This window comes from Narcine bancroftii, chromosome 6 (assembly GCF_036971445.1).
Source record: "Narcine bancroftii isolate sNarBan1 chromosome 6, sNarBan1.hap1, whole genome shotgun sequence".
Lineage (NCBI taxonomy): Eukaryota > Metazoa > Chordata > Chondrichthyes > Torpediniformes > Narcinidae > Narcine > Narcine bancroftii.
In genome coordinates, this window is record NC_091474.1 from 249626115 (window position 1) to 249648092 (window position 21978).

General features: G+C 42.1%; 1 protein-coding gene across 1 annotated transcript in view; it reads left to right on the forward strand.

Moving 5' to 3' along the window:
- LOC138737388 (dynein axonemal heavy chain 8-like) overlaps positions 1-21978 on the forward strand; it is a 397732-nt gene that overhangs the window by 292095 nt on the left and 83659 nt on the right. Inside the window, exon 36 of the mRNA XM_069888135.1 lies at positions 14244-14362. Within this exon, the coding sequence (XP_069744236.1) occupies positions 14244-14362 (119 nt within the window). The remainder of the gene's footprint in view (positions 1-14243; positions 14363-21978) is intronic.

Here is a 21978-nt window from a genome sequence, read left to right on the forward strand (position 1 = left end):
GAAATCCTGTCAACATTCTCGTGAACCTTCTCTGCACTCTCTCTATTTTGTTTATATCTTTCCTATAATTTGGTGACCAAAACTGTCCACAGTACTCCAAATTTGGCCTCACCAATGCCTTGTACAATTTCATCATAACCTCCCTACTCTTGAATTCAATACTCCGATTTATGAAGGCCAACATTCCAAATGCCTTCTTCACCACACCATCTACCTGAGTATCAGCCTTGAGGGTACTATTTACCATAACTCCTAAATCCCTTTGTTGCTCTGTACTCCTCAATTGTCTACCATTCAATGTATATGACCTATTTAAATTTGCCTTTCCAAAATGCAGCACCTCACATTTCTCTGTATTAAATTCCATCAGCCATTTCTCAGCCCACACCTCCAGCCTTCCTAAATCACCTTTTAATCTACGGTAATCTACCTCACTGTCCACAACACCACCAATCTTTGTGTCATCCGGAAACTTGCTTTTCCAATTCTCTACCCCTACATCCAGATCGTTAATATATATAACAAATAATAGTGGACCCAGGACCGAACCCTGAGGAACTCCACGAGTCACCAGCCTCTAATTGGACAAACAATTTTCTACCACTACTCTCTGACACCTTCCATCCAACCACTGCTGAATCCATGTTACTACCTCCTTATTTATACCTAATGCCTCCACCTTTTTTCCTAACCTCCTGTGGGGAACTTTGTCAAAAGCTTTACTAAAGTCCAAATAGACAACATCCACAGCTTTCCCTTCATCAACTTTTTTGTAACCCCCTCGAAGAACTCAATCAGGTTTGTCAAGCATGATCTACCCCTGACAAAACCATGCTGATTACTCCCTATCAATCCTTGTACCTCCAAAGATTTGTAAATAGCATCCCTCAGAACACTTTCCATCAACTTGCCCACCACAGACGTCAGACTTACAGGCCTATAATTCCCAGGTTTGCATTTGGACTCTTTCTTAAACAGAGGAACCACATGCGCCACCCTCCAATCCTTTGGTACCATCCCCATGGCCAGTGACATCCTAAATATCTCTATTAATGGCCCCACTAACTGTCCACTAGCCTCCCTGAGTGTCCTAGGGAATATTTTGTCCGGTCCGGGAGATTTATCCACCTTTATCTTTTTTAACGCAGCCATCACTACCTCCTCGGTTATCCTTATATGCTTCATGACCTCCCCACTATTTTTCTTTACTTCAACTGGTTCAACATTTTTTTCCCTAGTGAATACCGAGGCAAAGAAATTATTTAAAATTTCCCCCATTTTGCTCAGACTTCTCACTCAGCCTACCCTCGCTATCTACAAGGGGTCCAATTTTATCTCTCACTAATCTTTTACTTTTAATGTACTGATAGAAACCCTTTGGATTTAATCCTACTCTGTCAGCCAAAGCCTCTTCATGCCTTTTTTTGGCCTTTCTAATTTCTTTCTTAAGATTCCTTCTACACTCCTTGTAGTCCTCCTTCAACTTCTCAGCTCCCTGCTCTTTATACCTCTTGTACACCTCCCTTTTTCTCCTAACCAAATTTCCAATATTCCTCGAAAACCAAGCCTCCCTATGACTTCCAGCCTTTCCTTTGATCCAGACTGAGACATAACTACACTGTACCCTCAAAATTTCTTTTTTGAATATCCTCCATTTTTCATTAACATCCTTACCTGAAAATATCCTGTCCCACTCAATACTCCCCAAATCCCTTCTTATTCCTACGAAATTTGCTCTTTTCCAATCCAGAACCTCAACTTTAGGCCTCTCCTTGCTCTTCCTTAAAACTACCCTAAGACTAACAGAATTATGGTCACTAGACCCAATTGGTTCTCCAACATTAATGTCCGCTACCTGACCTAGCTCGTTTCCTAACAGGAGATCCAGTATAACACCATCCCGAGTCGGTTTTTCTACTAACTGATTTAGAAAACAATCCTGAACACATTTAACGAACTCTAGCCCATCCAGCCCTCTAACCGTATGGGTATCCCAATCAATGTGTGGGAAGTTAAAATCTCCCATGATCACTACCCTATGATTTTCACACATATACGTTATCTCCCTACAAATTTGTTCCTCTAATTCCCTTGGCCCATTTGGTGGTCTGTAATACACCCCTATTAGCACCCTCTTTCCTCCTCCACCCCTCAATTTTACCCAAACAGCCTCACTGGTCGATCCCTCCATACCATCCTGCCACCTCACGGCAGTAATGTCCTCCCTAACAAGCAGAGCAACTCCTCCTTTTTTACCCCCTGATCTATCACATCTAAAACAAATGTATCCCGGAACATTAAGTTGCCAGTCCTGTCCCTCCTGTAGCCAGGTCTCACTAATTGCCACAATATCGTGACCCCAAGTATCTATCCATGCTCTCAGCTCATCTACCTTGTTCACTATGCTTCTTGCATTAAAATATATGCATCTCAGAGAATGACCCTCACATATATTCTCTTTTTTACCTTCTACCCTAATCTCCATCCTACCTTTCTTATCTTTTTTATTCCTAGCTAGGTGGCCATGCTCCCTTGACACTGCTCTCACGCTCTGTTCCCCACCCCCCTGCCAAACTAGTTTAAACCTACCCCCACAGCTCTAGCAAATCTACTTGCCAGTACATTGGTCCCCCTCCAGTTCAAGTGGAGTCCATCCCTCTTGTACAGGTCTGACCTTCCCCAGAAGAGATCCCAATGATCCAGAAATCTTATCCCTTGCCCCCTGCACCATCTCTGCCTACAATGCAGACAAGTGTGAGGTATTGCATCAAGGAAGGTCATGCACAGTAAATGGTCAGGCATTGAGGAGTGGAGAGGAGCAAAGAGACCTGGGGATACAGGTACATTGTTCCCTGAAGGTAGTGTCGCAGGTGGACAGGGTTGTAAAGAAAGAATTTGGCATCTTGCCCTTTATAAATCCAAGTATTGAGTATTGGAGTTGGGATGATATGTGGAAATTATATAAGACTTTGCTGAGGCCAAAGTTGAAATATTCTGTGCAGTTCTGGTCACTGAGCTACAGGAAGGATGTCAATAAGACTGAAGGTGTTGTGGACAGTGAGAAAGATTTAAAAGCTTGCAGAAGGATCTGGCCCAACTGGAAGAATGGGCCAAAAAATGGCAGATGGAGTTTAATGCAGACAAGTGTGAGGTGATGCATTTTGAAGGGGAAAACCAAGGTAGAACATGCACAGTAAATGGTAGGGCACTGAGGAGTGTGGAGGAGTGGAGAGATCTGGGAATACAGATATATTGTTCCCTGAAGGAGGCGTCGCAGGTGGACAGGGTTGTAAAAAAAGTTTTTGGCATCTTAGCCTTTATAAATCAGAGTATTGAGTCTAGGAGTTGGGGTGTTATGTTGAAGTTATTTAAGATGTTGGTGAGGTCAAATTTGGAGAATTGTGTGCAGTTCTGGTCATAACTACAAGAAGGATATCAGTAAGATTGAAAGAGAGCAAAGATTTATTAGGATGTTGCTGGGTCTTCAGGGGTTGAGTTACAGGGAAAGATTAAACAAATTGGGACTTTATTCATTGGAGAGAAGAAAAATGAGAGGAGCTTTCATAGAGGTTTACAAGATTATGAGAGGTATAGACAGAGTGGATGCATGTAGGCTTCTTACACAAAATTGGAGAGATAAATGCGAGAGGTCATAGTTTTAAGCTGAAAGGTTTAGGGAGAACATTAGGGGTCAGTTCTTCACTCAGAGAGTGGTGGGAGTGTGGAATGAGCTGCCATTTAATGTGAATGCAGGCTCGATCTTGAGTGATAAAAATAGATTGGATAGATACATGGTGTAGCGTGCGAGCTAACTGAACAAACAAACGAGACCAGCAGTCGATGGGCTCATCAGAACTCTTTTAAGGCCTTCAAAGCTCCTTCCCCCCACATGTCGGAAGTCATCTCATAATGATGCAAACGCACTGCCCATGCTCATACAGGCCCCAAGCCTGTGTTCGAAAAGATGAACCACGCAGCGCCATCCTTGATACAGTTGCTCTGGTGATGCACGTGTAACACACGGAGCTGCTTCGCCCGACCATCAGCTACGTGCACCACCACACAACTCTCCTCCCCCACCCCAGAACCGGTGCTAGCGTCTGGGTTATTCAAAGTTTGCACAGTCTTCAGGACCGATTTGAGATGCCTGTGAAAACATTCAACCAGGCCATTGGATTGGGGGGTGGCGTGGTGTGGTGAAGTTGTGCGCTGAGAAGGCTGGCTAATTCTGACCAAAGGACACCTCGGTCTGTGGTTAAATGTACTGGAATATTGAAACGGGATATTCCCGTGGACAACAGGACTCTGGCGCAGGTGTCCACTGTGGATTCGGTGATGGGGATAGCCTCCGGCCATCTGGTAAACCAGTCGACGATGGTGAGGAGGTAAAGGTAGCCCTTGGAGACTTGTAAGGTCTCCATGATATCGATGTGCATGTGGGCAAATCTGCGGGTCAGCATCTTGAACTGCTGGATGGATGCCTTAGTGTGCCCGTGGACCCTGACCCTTTGACAGTGCGTGCACATCTGTGCCCATTCACTAACCTGCTTTCGCAAGCCATGCCATATGAAACGAGAGGAAATCGTGTGGACTGTAGTTTTGATGGAGGGGTGGGAAAGGCTGTGAATTGAGTCGAATGCCCTCCTCCTCCACGGAGCAGGGACTTCAGGTCGGGGGTGGCCCGTGGACAGGTTACAGATTAGTGTCCTGCCGTCCCGACCCAGTTGTAGGTCCCGCAGTGATGGCAGGTGCAGAAAGTGCGAGTCTTGGCATCTTCCTGTTGGGCCTGTGCAAGCTCCGAGTAATCAAGGCCTGGTGACAATGTTTGAAGCATGGTCCTGGAAAGGGCATCCGCCACCACGTCCTCTCTCCCTGAGAGGTGCCGGATGTCCGTGGTGAACTCGGAGATTTAGGTGAGGTTTTGCTGCCGATGGGCTGACCAGGGTTCTGAACCTTTCAAAAACACAGAAGGATTATGGACCGTGAAGATCGTGAATGGCATCCCCTCCAGGAAGTATCAGAAATGCTGCACTGCGAGGTAAAGTAGCTCCCTTTTGAAAGCGCTATATTCCAGCTCTGGTGGTCGTAAGTGTCATCTGAAAAACACTAGGGATCTCCATCCATGAGCTGTTTGAGTACGGCGCTTGAAGCATCGACAGTTAGGATGGTGGGGACATTTGTCCTTGGATGTACAATCAATGTGGCATTGGCTTGGGCATCTTTGGTTTGTTGGAAAGCTGCTGCAGTCTTGTCATCCCATGCCAGGTCCTTCTTTGTTGCAGCCATCATGGCGAAAAGCGGGGACATGATGCTGGCGGCTGCTGGGATGAAACCACATCCACCTTTTGTCGTGTTAGTCCTGGTGAATTGGCGATTGGCTTGCACTTTAGTTGGTAGAGGTGCTGCGCCATCCCTAGTGATCCTATGGCCCAGGAAGTTGATGACCTCCAATCCGAACTGGCACTTGGCCAGTTTGACGGTGAGGCCGAACTCGCTGAGGCGGGAGTACAGCTGGCGCAGGTGGGAAACGTGTTCCTGCTGATCTTTGCCAGTGATGAGGATGTCATCCAGATAGAGGAACAGGAAATCTAAATTCCTACCAACCGCATCCATGAGGCGCTGGAATGTTTGTGCCGCATTCTTGAGGCCAAAGGGCATGTGCAGGAACTCGAAGAGGCCAAAAGGAGTAATTATGGTTGTCTTCTTGACATCATCGGGGTATACGGGGATCTGGTGGTAACCCCACACCGGGTCAGCTTTGGAGAAGATTCGAGCACTGTGTAGGTTGGTGGTGAAATCCTGGATGTGGGGGACAGGATAACGATCTGGAGTGGTGGCATCATTGAGGCACCTGTAGTCCCCGCATGAGACCAACCACCGGATGCCTTCAGGACCCTGTGTAACAGTGAGGCCCAGGGCTTTTGGATCTGCGAACAATGCCCAGTTCCTCCATGCATTTGAACTCTTCTTTTCCCAGGTGCAGCTTATCTGGAGGTAGCCATCGGGCACGTGCATGGAGGGGTGGCCCCTGGGTGGTGATATGGTGTTGGATGCCATGCTTCAACATAGTAGATGTGAACTGAGGCCTGAGGATTGATGGGAACTCAGCCAAAATGTGGCTGTATTCTCGGTGGAGGACGCACCGAGGCTAGTTGAGGGACTGGCATTCCAGCTTCCCTGAGAGGGAAGGTTTGGAACATTTTGGCAACCACCAACCATTTGGCCTTTAGGTCAACTAGCAGGCTATGTGCCCTCAAGAAATCTACACCTAGGAGTGGTTTTTCCACTAAAGCAAGTGTGAAGTCCCAGTTGAAAGTCTTGTCTCCTAACCGCATCGCCAACCGTCATTTCCCGAAAGTCTTTATCAAGCTGTTGTTGGTTGTTCGAAGGGTGGGGCTGCAGGGTCTTGTGTGGGTCTTGAGCCCCATTGGCAGGATTACACAGATTACCATGTCTGTGTCAATGAGAAACCTGCGGCCTGAGACTTTGTCACTAATGAGGAGACTGTCTGGGTGGCCAACCTCCAAAGCATCAGCGGCTACTGGCCGTGGTGTTCCCAGAATTGCTTAGGGCTGCTGGCATTTACGGGTATCTGCCATCCACCTTTGATGGTAGAAAGTTGGTCTCCGGGCGGGTGGGGGTTGGTTTGCGGCTCTACTTGCAATCGGATCAGCTGACTGATAGTGGACTAATTTTCTTGTTTGGTCTGCCAAATAATGTCCGCTTTGGCAGCGACCTTTCTGGGGTCGCTGAAGTCTGCATCTGCAGCATCTGAATGTTATTAGGCAGCTGTTCTAAAAATGCCTGCTCAAACATGAGACAGTTGTGAGCATTTCATCCATGAGGGTGGATGGCGTTCTGTCCCCTAGGTCGTCCAGGTGTATGAGCCTGGCTGCCCTCTCGTGCCTGGAGAGCCTGTACGTACTGATGAGTAACGATTTCATCACGTTGTATTTACCTTCCTCCGATGGGTTTTGTATGAGGTCGTCTATTCTGGCAGCGGTTTCCTGGTTCAAGGAGCTGATGTAGTATTTGGAGGAGTCGGAGATGATTTATTTTATCTGGAACTGTGCCCCACCTGTCCAAACCATTTGTGGGGCGGAATATCCAGAAAGTAGGTAGTTTTAGCACTTTGGCACTCACTGCTGCTGTGTTCATGTTAAGGAGTCCAGAAGTGTTTAGACATGTCGGGATCACCAATGTAGCGTGCAAGTTAACTGAATGAACAAATGAGACCAGCAGACAGTGGGGTTGTCAGAACTCGTGAAGTTTATTGAGTCTATAGCGTGCTGCTGTTTTAAGGCCTTCAAATCTCCCACCCCCCTCCCCCCACATGCCAGAAACCATTTCCTAGTGAAGCAAACATGCTGTCCGCGTGCATGCGGGCCGCAAGCCTCTGTCGGAAAAGACGAACCACACGCCACCATCTTTGACGTGGCTGCTTTGCTGGCACATGTGTAACCCACAGAGCTGATTCACCCAACCAGCAACTATGTGTGTCGCCACATTGGATAGGAGAGGTCTGGAGGGTTATGGAGAGGGAGCAGCAAAATAGTTGTCAGCACAGACCAAATGGCCAGTTTTCTGTGCTGTAACGTTCGATGGTTTTACCAGCCATGGGGTAGGAAAGGGCTAAACTATTGAAACGAATGATGAGGACTGAGTCCTGAATGAAGATAGAACTAATCAGAGAGTAATGCAGCACAGAACAGGCCTTTCAGCCCAATGTCCATGCGTACCAAGTTGGTGTTCTGAGCAAGTCCTTTATGCCAGCAAGGAGTCACGTGATGCAGTAGTGGCCGGTAGGGGAATACCAGCCCTCCCCAGAAAAGAAGGAAAAAAGTAAAGAAAAAGCAAAGCCACAGACACACAAACCACAACAAATTAAAAACAAAAGGTGTGGAGGAAATAGCACCAAAGAAAGAAAAGCCAAAAACAACGGGAAGAAAAGAAGAAGGAAAGACGTCGGAAGAGAAAGGTGAAGGCCTTACCTGTACGAAGAAGCAGGGACCCGCCATGGAGAGAGGAGCCCACTCCCTGAGGTCAGTGGAAGCCCCGAAGGGTTGCAACCCACCGAGCGCAGGACTACAAGGATGGCTCATGGAGCCAAACAGAGGTGCGCAACTCCACATGCGTGAGGAGTTGCGCATGCGCGATGCGCACGACAAAGACAACACCGACGGGAGGGGGGACCAGCTGTGGAATGGAACTCCACAGCACGAACAGCTGAGTAAGACCCAACAGCAGGGCTCCCAGCAGGAAGATACAGAAAATAACGGGAACAAGAAGGAGGAGAGTGAAAAAAGGAAATCAGAGACTCAGCAGATGACCAGCCCAGAGGAAGAGGACCAACATCAAGACACCATTAATAAAAACAAAAATACCCAGCAAACTGAGATAAACAGCCCAACAAGAAAGTCAGAAGAGACACAGATACAAGGAAGAGAGGTAGAGGACACAGGTCCTGGAGTGTACTCAGGGGAAGAGGAGGGAGAACAAGCTCTGCACAGGGAAATGGAAGATAAGGGAAGGGACAGTACATGGATAAAAAAAAATTTCAAGAATATATGGAAGCATTAAAAGAATGGCTGACACGAGAATTTAGTGAAATAAAAAGAAGAATAAAAGGTACAGAAGAAAAAGTGAGTAGATTAGAGATGGTAATGACAGAAATAGGGAAAAGAGTAGACAAGGTGGAAGAACGAGAAACAGCCGTAGAAGTGGAAGTGGACGACTTAAAAAGCAAACTGGAAGAATCTGATAAAAAAGTTAAAGAAACACAGGAGTTGTTAGCTCAGAAGATGGATATAATGGAAAATTATAATAGGAGAAACAATATAAAGATAGTGGGCCTTAAGGAAGATGAAGAAGGCAAAGATATGAAATAATTTATAAAAGAATGGATCCCCAGGGTCCTAGGAATGCCAGAATTACAGGAAGGAATGGAAATAGAAAGGGCACACAGAACATTAGCCCCCAAAACCACAGCCACAACTAAAACCAAGATCCATTCTAGTAAAATTCCTGAGATATACGACAAGAGAAAATATATTGGAGAAGGCAATGAAAAAAATGAGAGAAGACAAAAAGCCACTGGAATACAAAGGTAATTTTTTTTTTTTACCCAGACATAAGTTTTGAGCTCCTGAAGAAGAGGAAGGAGTTTAACGCAGCAAAATCAATCCTATGGAAGAAAGGCTATAAATTTATGTTAAGATATCCAGCGGTGCTTAAAATAGTTATCCCGGGGCAGCAAAACAGACTGTTCTCGGATCCGGAGAAAGCACGAGAATTTGCAGAACGCCTGCAGGACAGAGAGAGAGATGAAGAGATGTAACAAGAACAAGAATGACAACAAACTTCACATAAAGAAGAAAAATAATGTATAAGTAAGAACTAAGAAGGGGAAGAAAAGAAGTAAGGGGGGAATTAAGAGGGTGAGCTATGTTATATGTGAAGATAAAAGTCTTTTCTGGAGGGGGTTGGGTGGGAGAGAATAACAGTCACTGCGAAATCAGTTGACGCTTGCGAGCGGGTTCGCAATCCAAATGGAGAGGGGAAATGTGGTTGCCCGGCAAGGGATAAGGGGCAACTCAGAAAGTGGGGGGGGACATTTGGGGTAAAGTGAATTTTAGATGTGGGAATAGTGGAAATATTTTATGTTTTAGAAGTGTTGTCTTACAGTGTATTCAAAAAAAGAAAGCAGAAATGGATAAGGGAGAAAGGTGGTGGTGAGGAAGTGGAAAGGAAAGGTAAACAAAGTATGAAATGGCCATGTTGAACTATATGACTATAAATATTAATGGAATATATAACCAAATCAAAAGGAAGAGGCTGTTAAATTTACTGAAGAAAGAAAAAATTGATATAGCATTCGGCAGGAAACACATCTAACGGAGGTGGAACACAAGAAATTAAGGAGAGACCGGGTAGGGCACATAACGGCAGCATCATGTAATTCAAAAGCCAGAGGAGTAGTTATATTAATCAATAAAAATGTACCAATCAAAATAGAGGAGGAAATAATAGATCCAGCAGGGAGGTATGTAATGATAAAGATTCAGATATATTCAGAATTTTGGAATTTGCTCAATGTATATGCATCTAATGAAGAGGATCAAAAATTTATGCAAGATATCTTTTTGAAGATTGCAGATACTCAGGGGAATATACTGATAGGAGGGGACTTTAACCTTAATTTGGACTCAAAGATGGATAAAACTGGAAAAAAGACTAGCAGAAGGAACAAAGTAACCAAATTTATGGTTAAATCGATGCAGGAAATGCAACTTTTGGATATATGGAGGAGACAACACCCAAAGGAGAAGGAATACTCATATTATTTGGGTAGACATAAAACATACTTAAGGATAGACCTGTTCCTGTTATCAGCCCACATCCAAGGGAGAGTTAGGAAAATGGAATATAAAGATAGATTGTTATCGGATCACTCACCCCTGTTATTAGCAATAGAGCTGGAGGACATCCCACCGAGAACGTATAGATGAAGATTAAACTCCATGCTACTTAAAAGACAGGATTTTAGAGAATTAATTGAGCAACAAATTAAAATGTACTTTGAAATAAATACGGAATCAGTGAAAGAAGTTTATACTATGGGATGCAATGAAAATGTTCATTAGAGGGCAGATAATAAGTTATGTAACTAAGATGAAGAAGGACTACAATCAGGAAATATAACAGGTGAAAGGGAAATAGCAAGTACAGAAAAAGAATTAGCAATAAGGGAAGATATAACAAAAAGATGAGAATTGGCGGACAAAAAAATAAAATATGAAACACGACAAACATATAACGTGGAGAAGAACATAATGAAGACAAAACAGAAGTATTATGAGCTAGGAGAAAAAACACACAAAATACTAGCTTGGCAGCTTAAGACAGAACAAACTAAAAGAACGGTATTGGCATCAAGGAAAAAGGACAAACAAATTACATATAATCCAACAGAGATCAATGAAAACTTCAAGGAATTCTACAAGCAACTATATCGAACTGAGAACGAAGGGAAAGAAGACAAAATAGATGAGTTTCTAGCTAAAATTGAACTACCAAAATTGCAAGAAGAGGAGCAAAATAAATTAATAAAAACTATTTGAAATAGAGGAAATACAGGATATATTAAAGAAAACTACCAAACAATAAAATGTCAGGAGAGGATGGACTCCCAATAGAATTCTGTAAAACATTTAAAGACTTACTCATTCCTCCTCTCCTGGAAATAATGAACCAGATTGAAGAAACACAAAAATGCCAGATTCATGCAAAACAGCAATAATTACAGTAATACCAAAGACGGGGAAAGATCCACTAACACCAGCATCATATAGACCAATATCTCTACTTAACACAAATTATAAGATAATAGCTAAACTATTAGCAAATAGATTGGCCGACTGTGTACCAAAAATAGTAAAACTAGATCAAACTGGATTTATTAAGAAAAGATGAACAATGGACAATATTTGTAAGTTCATTAACTTAATCCATGCAGTACAAGGAAACAAGACGCCAACAGTGGCGGTTGCCTTAGATGCAGAGAAAGCCTTTGACAGAGTAGAATGGAATTATTTATTCAAAGTACTACAGAGGTTCAACCTACCAGAGAAATATATTAATTGGATTAAAGCATTATATAAGGAACCATTGGTGAAGGTGACAGTAAATAGATATATATCAAATCAATTTAAATTAAGTAGATCAACAAGGCAGGGATGTCCACTATCTCCCTCACTGTTCGCGTTAGCTATAGAACCACTGGCAGAACTGATAAGAACAGAAAATAAAATAAGAGGGATAAAAATAAAAGAGAAGGAATATAAAATCAGTCTATTTGCAGATGACATCAGAGTATACTTAACAGAACCAGAAATATCAATAAAAGAATTACATAAGAAATTGAAGGAATATGGAGAAGTATCGGGGTACAAGATCAATGCAAATAAAAGTGAAGCAATGCCAATGAATAATACGGATTTCACAGAGTTTAAGAAAGAATCACCATTTAGATGGTAAACACAAGCAATTCGATACCTAGGTATACAACTAGATAATAATCTAGGCCATCTATACAAACTAAATTATCAGCCATTAATGAAGAAATTACAAAACGACTTAGAACATTGGAAAGACTTACCACTAACACTGATAGGAAGGGTAAATTGCATTAAAATGAATATCTTCCCAAGGATACAATACCTATTTCAATCATTACCAATTCACCTAACAGAGGAATTCTTCAAGGAACTAAAGAAAATAATTAGGAAATTCCTATGGAAATGGGGGTAACCGAGGATAGCGCTAGATAAATTAACAAAATGGTACAAACAAGGGGGCTTACAGCTACCAAACTTTAAGAATTATTATAGAGCAGCACAATTAAGATACCTATCAGATTTTTATCAAACAAGGGAAAAACCAGATTGGACCAGATTAGAGCTAGATAAAATAGGGGGGAAGGTACCCGAACATATACTATATAAGTGGGATGAAAAGCTGGTGCAACATAGGAATTCACCAGTACTGCACCATCTGCTCAACATTTGGAAGAAGATTCACGTAGAAAGGAATAAAACAAATTATCAACTACCAAAACTAATACTGACGCAAAATCAACTAATCCCCTTCACAATAGATAACCTTTCCTTTAGAGAATGGGAGAGAAAAGGGATCAAAAGAATAGAAAATTGTTTTTCGGGAAATAAATTGTTATCTTTTGAACAAATGAAGGACAAATATGGTATCATTTATGGTACAATATTTGCATACCACCAACTGAAAACCTACTTGAAGAACAAATTGGGAAGCAGGCTTAGGTTACCAGAAGGAAGCAATTTTGAATATGTGATTACAGACACAATGATAATTAAAAGATTTATAACAAACATGTAGATCAAACTGCAAGAGAAAGAGAATGAGGAAACAAGCTGTAAACCCAAACAAAAATGGGAACAAGATCTAAAGATAAAGAATGAAACATGGGAAAAGCTATGCTCCGGAACTATGAGAAATACAATAAACACGAGGTTACGCATGATACAATATAATTGGTTACAAAGGCTATACACCACGCCCCAAAAGTTAAATAAATGGGACCCAATAGTATCAGATAGATGTTTTCGCTGTAAGAAGGAAACGGGAACAACAGTACATGCAATTTGGGCATGTGAGAAAGTGGAAAAGTTTTGGGAAGATCTAAACCTGGTATTAAATAAAATCACAAAAAGCAACATACCAAAAAATCCAGAGATCTTTCTTCTAAATAATATAAGAAGTAAAGAACTTGGACTCGATTTGGATGGAGCACAAAAAAGATTTATTATGATAGCCTTAGCTGTAGCAAAAAAATGTATGATGTCAACCTGGAAATTAGAAGATAGCCTGAGAATACAGCAATGGTACATAAAAATGAATAAATGTATTCCATTGGAAAAAATAACATATAATTTAAGAAATAACATCACAGTATTCGAACAAATTTGAGAACCGTACGTGGAACACAACAGAAAAGTCCTACCACGAACCTCCACCGCCTAAAATGACAGAAGGAGAAGACGAAATGAACTGACCCAGTATGTAAAAGTAGAAGACACAAGTTTCTTGTTTATTTTCATTGTGTGATGACATTGTTTAATGGGTTTAATGTATCAAATATGTTGAACGTTGAGTGGGTGGGGGGGTGAAGGAGGGAGGGAAGGGAGGGGGAAAAGGGGAGAAAATGACACTGTATATTAAATGCTTGTGTGTATTTTGGTCAGTATGGTTCATAGTGTGAAAAATTTTTTTTAAATTTTTTAAAGTCCTTTATGCCAGCATTTGGTCTATTTCCTTCAAAATTCTTCCTCTCCATAAATCTGTCCAAATGTGTTTCAAATGCCAGTAGCCTGCTGGTATCACAGGCTGATCTTGTAGAGTTTCCTTTTAGATACTTTCCTTCTTGATCCTTTTTATCATGCCACTGACTCTTATTAGACATGTTGATACTGGAGAATTGCAAGTTGCACTTAAAATGGGCAATATTGGCCTATAGGTCCACTGATAAATCCCAATGAAATTTGACAGGGAGGTAGGGTATCTAGGATAATTCTAATCAGGATATGACTATCTCAAACCACAAGGAGATCTGGAACTTTAGTCCAGTAGTTAAAAGTGTTTCGCAAGTAATGCCATTTTGATTTTTTTCAATGTTTATAAAATAGTTTGGTTTGTAAATCTGGTTACAGATAACTAAAAATGAGAAGCTTTGGAAAGTTTGGTTTGATGCTGAAGCTCCAGAAGATACAATAATTCCAAATGGATACAGTGACTCTTTGGATTCATTTGGCAAGTTGTTGCTCATCAGGTAAAATGCACTCATCACATTACATTCATTGTACATCCCCTCTTTAGATTCATTGCACGTATGTGGCTGTACAGATTAAAGAATGAGTTAAAACATTTAGAATTATGATGGGCATTTGTTATCCTTCTGACATTAAATGTGCAACAAATGGAATAATGTCTGTAAGTCAAGAAGATTGCCTTATGAATCTGGATCTCACTAAATTATACTCATGAAACCAAGGAGTGTAGGATGGTACAGTAGTACATCCAGTGGAATCGTGTTTTTCACAGTGCCAGAGACCTCGGTTCATTACTGTCCATAGGTACTGTCTGTGTGGAATGAGGAATTTGCACTGAATAAACTTGGGCTGTGCTGAAGGCTAGCTTTGGAGGAGTCCAGAGAAAAAACGGTTAATGAGATAAGGAGAGTGAATGAAGGAAGGAGCATGAAGAGAATGATGAAATCAAAGCAATATACCAAATTAAGCTAAGTTGTATGCAGGTGTATGGATTTCAGCAAGGTATTTGCATATGATATACTCCTCTGGAAGGTTAGATCGCATGGAATCCAAGGAGAGATAGCCAAAAGATGAGGGTGATGGGGGAAGGTTGGACGGGTGACCTGTGACTAATAGTGTACCACAGGGTTGCTGTTTGTCATCCATCTCAGTGATTTTGATGGAAATGTACATGCCATGATTAGCAAGTTTACAAATAACTAAAGTACCTGGTATTGTAGATAATGAAGGCATTTGCCAAAGAGTGAAGCAGGATTTTGATCATTTGGGAAGGAGAGCAGAGGAATTTATAAATAAATCCTAATTACGGCACTGTAGAAGCCAATTCTGCCATTTAAACCTGTACCGCCCAATTGCACCCAAATTTACCTAAAATCCTGTATGTTTTGGAGAGTGGGAGGAAACTGGAGCACCCAGCCAAAACCCACACAGACACGGACAGAATGTACAAACTTCTATAAATCCTAATTACGGCACTGTAGAAGCCAATTCCGCCATTTAAACCTGTACTGCCCAATTGCACCCAAATTTACCTATAACCCTGTATGTTTTCAAGGGTGGGAGGAAACTGGAGCACCCAGCCAAAACCCACACAGACATGGAGAGAATATACAAACTTCCTACAGTCAGCGGCAGATTCAAACCCAGGTCACTTGAGTTGTAATAGCATCATGCTAACTGCTAACTTCAGCACAGTGACCTTCCTCAGTCAGATTATTGAGTATAGAAGTTGGGAAGTCATGTTACAGTTGTATAAGATGTTGATGAGGCCCCATTTGGAGTATAGTGTTCAGTTTTGGGAAGCGTACTTTTGGGAAGATGCTGTAAAGAAGCAAAGAATATTTATGAAGATTGTGAAGGATTATATCATATTTTATATTGTATATAGATATGTTTTTGAAGGAGATAGATTGTGGAGGTCACAAACAAACACAAACACTTCAAAAAACAGATCTCATTTAAAATGCCAGAGCTGTGCTCAAGCCAGAAACTCCAGGCTCTGAGTGCCTTTGCAAAAACTTTGAAGGATGCCTATAGGGACTTCACAAGTAGGTGCTAATTGGACATGCTGTGGAGTAATGGATTATTGATTTGAAAGCAACAAATGAACAGACTCAGAAGATTGGGTCCGGTGCCAAAATCTGTCTGGATGCAGTTTGCTGTTATAAGAAGGTCATGTGGTTTTGCAAGCAGAGAGAGAGGAGACCAAACAGGCTTTCTCTAAGAGAGAGAGAGAGAGAGAGAGAGAGAGAGAGAGAGAACTGGTTTCTACAGCATGGCAAGCTGGAAGCTTGTTGAAACCCCATTTTAAAGAAAGGTTGTGAGTCTGAGTTTAGCCTATTGAAAATCCTTGTGGTCCATACAAGAGGAAATGACTGGCTAGAGTGTTTCACTCTATAAAGGAAACAAAAGGAACTCTGTGGTGACCTGCAGAAGAGGAGGTTATCATTTGGAAAACCCTGATGGGGCAAGTTTCTTCAGCAAGACACTGAAGTGACTGATCAAAGGGAATCAGTTTGAGCGTGTTCAATGTATAACAAATCTCTCTCTGAAACCCACAAGAATCTTCCTGAGCAGTAACCATTTACCATTTGAACACCAAAGCCTGGTGAACTTTTTACATGTTAAATGTTGTGCACAGTATAAAAATTGCCTACAACCAGTGAACTTGGAAGAATGAGAAGTGAGATTGGACTGTGAACCAAAGAACTTTTCTAAACTTCCACACATATTACATACACGTGCGCTTAGAATTAGAAGAGGGTTAAGTTGGGTTAAATTAAGTATGTTTAAAATAGAGATAAGTTAAAGTTTGATTCTGTTTCCATGTTTAAAGATAATTGAAAGCAAATTTTGTTTAAGTAACCATTTGTCGTGGTGAATATCTATTGCTGCTGGGTTTTGGAGTCCTTTGGGCTCCTAACATTTTCGGATTGAACACGTGTTTTAATGGGTTATTAGTTAATTGGTTTTTTTTCCAAGCTAATTCAAAGCCTGTGAGTGGAAAAACAGCTGCAATGGATGTTGGTAAATTTTTGTCACAACCATCACCTGTGGAGCTGCAGAGAGACAGAAAAGAGGAACTGCTGGTTATTTTAAGGCATAAAAATTGACTGAGCATTGGATGAGGAAAATACAAATACAGAGGATTATAGTGGAATATTATGTAGGTGAGGGAAAATTTGTTGAGGAAGACTTAGAAGCTTTTCCAGAGAATAGATCTGGTGAGTTGCAATTGGAATTGGAGAAATTGAGGGTGGAAGAAGAAAGAGAAAAATGGAGGGTGGTAGAGTGCAGAGTGCGTTGAAAGAACCAAAGACTTGTTGATCCAAACCAAGGCTTTTTTTAACTAAAAGACTGGAGTATATCACAAGTAGGTCGACCAGTCCAAAATGACCTGGTCTGGCTAGGAGCAATCCTTTAAGACCTGCCAGTAGGTGTGTCTACACTTTCAGCCAATCACAGTCATCCTACACTACCATCTGTACATATGTACATATACACATTGGTGATAGAATCTGTACTATCACATTCACCCCTTCTTTGAGAACTGACCCCAGGGTGGATGGAGGTTAGGGGCTGTACTGGTCAGGGGGCCTGACCATCCGGCATGACTGCCGTGGCGTCGAGATTGGGGTTGCTAGGCCCGTAGAGTGTGGCCACTGCTTCGCTCAATTCCCCAACGGCATTGTCAACAGTCTGGCCTGAGCTGGTGGGGTGGTGCTGGTCCCTCTGTTCAAGCACATGACCTGGGGTGAAGGAATAGGGGGAGGTTGGGTTAAAGGCACTGCTGCGCCAGATCCGGCTTGGGCAAGGTCCCTTACCGAGACTGTGTCCTCCCGCAGAAATAACACTTTGGGGTTGCATTGGGCAGCGTAGCGGCAGTAGTAGGATAGAGGGAGGGTATCCTACTCACATCAGAGTGTGGGATCCAGCCCCGAGAGTACATGTCCATACTTAAGACCACAGCCTCCATCATCTCTGTGATCCGGATCACGTCCTCTAGGTTTTCTCCCCCGTGCTCTAGCAGGCGCTGCCTCACCTCATTCGATCAAACCCCGGCCACGTAGGCATCCTGAATCAGATTGTCTGTGGTCTCCGCAGCAGTTCTGTCTGTGCAGGCACAGTCCCTGCCCATTGCCCTTAGTGCCTGAATATAAGCTCTACAAGACTCACCGGGCTGTTGCCTCCTTGTTGCAAGTTTGTACCGAGCATACACCCTGTTCACCAGTTGCTCGTAGAGCCCTTTCAGCACCTTCATGGCTGCGGTGTAAGTGGTTGCATCCTGGACACTCTGGTAGACTCTTGGGGACACCATAGTCATCAATATTAGTAGTCGATGGTTGTCCTCTATCACGGCAGGATCAGAGAGCTGTAAGTATGTTTCGAAGCATCTCACCCAGTGCTTAAAGTAATTCGAGGCTGTAGCTGACTGTGGGTCGGTGTTGAGGTATTCCAGCCGAAGCATACACTCCCTCCCTTCAAAATTTTTTTAGTTAATAAAATTGTAGTGCACGTCAAAAGAATCAAAGACTTGTTGATCCAAACCAAGGCTTTTATTAACTAAAAGACTGGAGCATATCACAAGTAGGTCAACCAGTCCAGAATGACCTGGTCTGGCTAGATGCACTCCTTTAAGACCTGCCAGTAGGTGTGGCTACACTCTCAGCCAATCACAGTCATTCTACACTACAATCTGTACATATACACATTGGTGATAGAATCTGTACTATCACAAAATACAGAAGATTATAGTGGAATATTATGTAAGTGAGGGAAAATTTGTTGAGAAAGACTTAGAAGATTTTCCAGAGGATAGATCTGGTGAGTTGCAATTGGAATTGGAGTAATTGAGGGTGGAAGAAGAAAGAGAGAAATAGAGGGTGGTAGAAGAAAGAGAAAAATGGAGGGTGGTAGTGGAAAGAGAGAAATATAATTTTGAGGCAGATCAAACGGAAAACAAAGAAGAGGGTGAAAAACAGAGGAGACATCAGGCAGAGGAAGCTGAATGACAGGGGAAACGAGTTGGAGAAGCTGAATGACGGAGGAAACATGAGTTGGAGGAAGCTGAAAGACGGAGGAAACATGAGTTGGAGGAAGCTGAAGGACAGAGGAAACATGAGTTGTAGGAAGTTGAAAGACAGAGGAAACATGAGTTGGAGGAAGCTGAAGGACAGAGGAAACATGAGTTGGAGGAAGTTGAAAGAGAGGAAACATGAGTTGGAGGAAGCTGAAAGACAGAGCGAGGAAATTGAAAGGGACAGATGGTTTCAATTAGAGAAGTTAAGAATTGAGAGGGAGGAAAATAAGAGAACTGAGGTTTTGGCGAGTAGAGAGGTAAATCTAGTGCCTCCTTTTGATGAGGGAGCTATAGATACCTATTTTCAGCTTTTTGAAAAGGTTGATGAGAGATCAAGATGGCCAAAAGAAAAGTGGCCTCTTATGCTCCAAATTGTATTGAAGGGAAAAGCACAAACTGCATCCTCTAGCTTGACTGCACAGCAAGTGGAAAATTATGATACTGTTAAACAATCAGTATTGAAAGCTTATGAGTTGGTTCCAGAAGTATATAGACAAAAATTTAGGACTTTGGTGAAAACATGGAATCAATCTGATATGGATTTTGCTCTGAAGAAATCTGTATGGTTTGACCAATTGTGCGCCTCAAAAGGAATAAATAATGATTTTGACAGATTGAGAGAATTGATGTTAATTGAAAAAATTAAAAGGTGTGTTCCAAATGAAATTAAATTATACCTGAATGAGAGAGACATGGGGTCGTGGCATCAAACAGCTAGATTAGCAAATGAATTTGCCCTGATTCACAAAAATACATCTCAAAATAGTAGGCATTTTCAGAGAGTTAATGTGGAACAGATTAATAAGCCTGTTCAGAGGTTTAATGTGGAGGAGGATTGTAAGTCTGAAATTAAGTCTGGAGAGAATGTTAAGAGAAAAGAAGAAATTAAGGTGGGAAAGGACAGAACTTCTGGATTTGTATGTCATTTTTGTAAGAAACCTGGTCATGTTATTGCAAATTGTGTAATATTGAAAAAGAGACGAGAAAAGGAGGTTTTACCAGAAGAGTGTATTCAAACATTTGAATTTAAGGAGAGCAGATGTTCCAAACCTGGTAAGGGTGTCAGAGATGTTTTCAAACCTTTTGCTTCAGTGCTTTGTTTCAGTAAAGGAGGGAGAACCACAGGTTCCAGTTAAAATTTTTAGGGATACTGGGGCTGCTCAGTCATTGTTGGTGGAGAGTATTTTATCTCTGGATCAAAAGACTGACACAGGGGAGACAACTTTGATTAAAGGTGTTGGAGGTGAAATAGAGTCAATATCTCTTCATAACATTGTGCTAAATTCAGAATTAGTTAAAGGTACCTGTTGTGGTAGGAGTAATTTCAAAGTCACCCATGCAGGGTGTCTTGTTTTTATTAGGGAATGATTTGGCAGAGGATAAAGTTGGGGCAGTTTTGAGATTAACAAGTAGGCCTAGGAAGGATGAGGTGGAAGAGAATTGTGAGATATACCCTGCGTGTGTAGTTACAAGGTTGGTGTCTAAAAAATTATTTAGAAGATCTAGTTGATAGAGATTTGCCAGGTGCTTCTGAAATGGTTTTGAAAGAGCAGGGTAATTATGAGAGCAAGGATTTCTCTTTGTCAAGGAAAGAGTTAATTCGGCAACAGACAGCAGAACTCTCAAAGCAGTAAGTGAACAGGAGATTAAAGAAATAGCTTGTAGTTATTACTTGAAGGGTGAATTGTTGATGAGAAAATGGAGACCTCTTGATATTTCAGCTAATGAAGAGTGGGGGAGGTGGGTGATTCATCAGGTGGTTGTTCCTAGAAATTAGCAGAATGAAATTTTAAATCTAGGCCACAGTACACCTTTAGGTGGTCATCTTGGTGTAAAGAAAACCATAAATAAGATTTTGAAACAATTATTCTGGCCTGTTTTGAGGAAGGATGTTGTAAATTGGTGCTGGACATGTCACTTTTGTCAGGTTGTGGGGAACAGGCAAAGAAATGGCAGATGAGATACAATGTTGAGAAATGTTCAGTTATAAATTGTGGAAGAGGAAGTAAACAGGCAGATTATTATTTGAATGAGGAGAACATTCAAAATTCGGAAGTGTAAAGGGATATTGGGGGGGGGGGGGTCCCCATGCAGGATGACCTAAAGGTTAACTGTCATGTTGGATTAGCAGTAAAGAAAGTGGATGTTGTGTTGGCATTCGTTTCAGAAGGAATAGTGTATAAGAGTGAGGAGGCGTTGATGGGGCACTGGTGAGACCCCATTTGGAGAACTGTGCAGTTTTGGGCCCCTTATCATAGAAGGGATAATGTTGGAGAGAGTTCAAAGAAGATTTACCAGGATGATTCCTGGAATGCAAGGGCCAACACATGTTTAGCAGCTCTTGGACTGTATTCATTGGCGTATAGAAGAATGAGAGGGGATCTCATAGAAACATTTTGAATGTTGAAAGGATTGGACAGAGTAGATATGAATAAGATGTTTCCTTGGAGAGTGAATCCAGGACAAGAGGGTACAGTCTTAGAATTAGAGGGTACCCATTTAAAACAGAGGGCCACATAGAGCTGTAGAGGCCCAATCATTAGGGGAGTTTAAAGGAGATTGATAGGTATCTAATTAGTCACAGTGTCAAGGGATATGGGGAAAAGGCTAGAATTGGGAACTAAATGCAAGAACGGTTTAGTTGAGAGTGGATTTGCAGAGAAGACTCGATAGGCCAAATGGCCTGCTTCTGTTCCTTTATCTTCTGAACGTACTATCTAGGGGTTAAAGGATGTGAGGAATGTGAGAGCATCTCTTGCCATTCTGCTCTTATGGGATTGTACATGAGTGCAGAGGATTAGTTGGGGGGGGGGGGTGTGCGTGCGTGCGTGCGTGGGTGCGGGTGGGTGTGGGTGTGTGTGTGAGAGAGACTGCTGAATCTGTTTCAAGATTGTATTTCAGGCTGCTGCTCTAAAGTTTAGAAACACCAACTATAGAAATGAGGTAATAGAATTTCTTCAAGCTTGCAAGTGTGGGAGAACTCATTTCCACCATTTACTTTTAACCACCTCTTCAGCTGTAATATGAGGGCTCCTT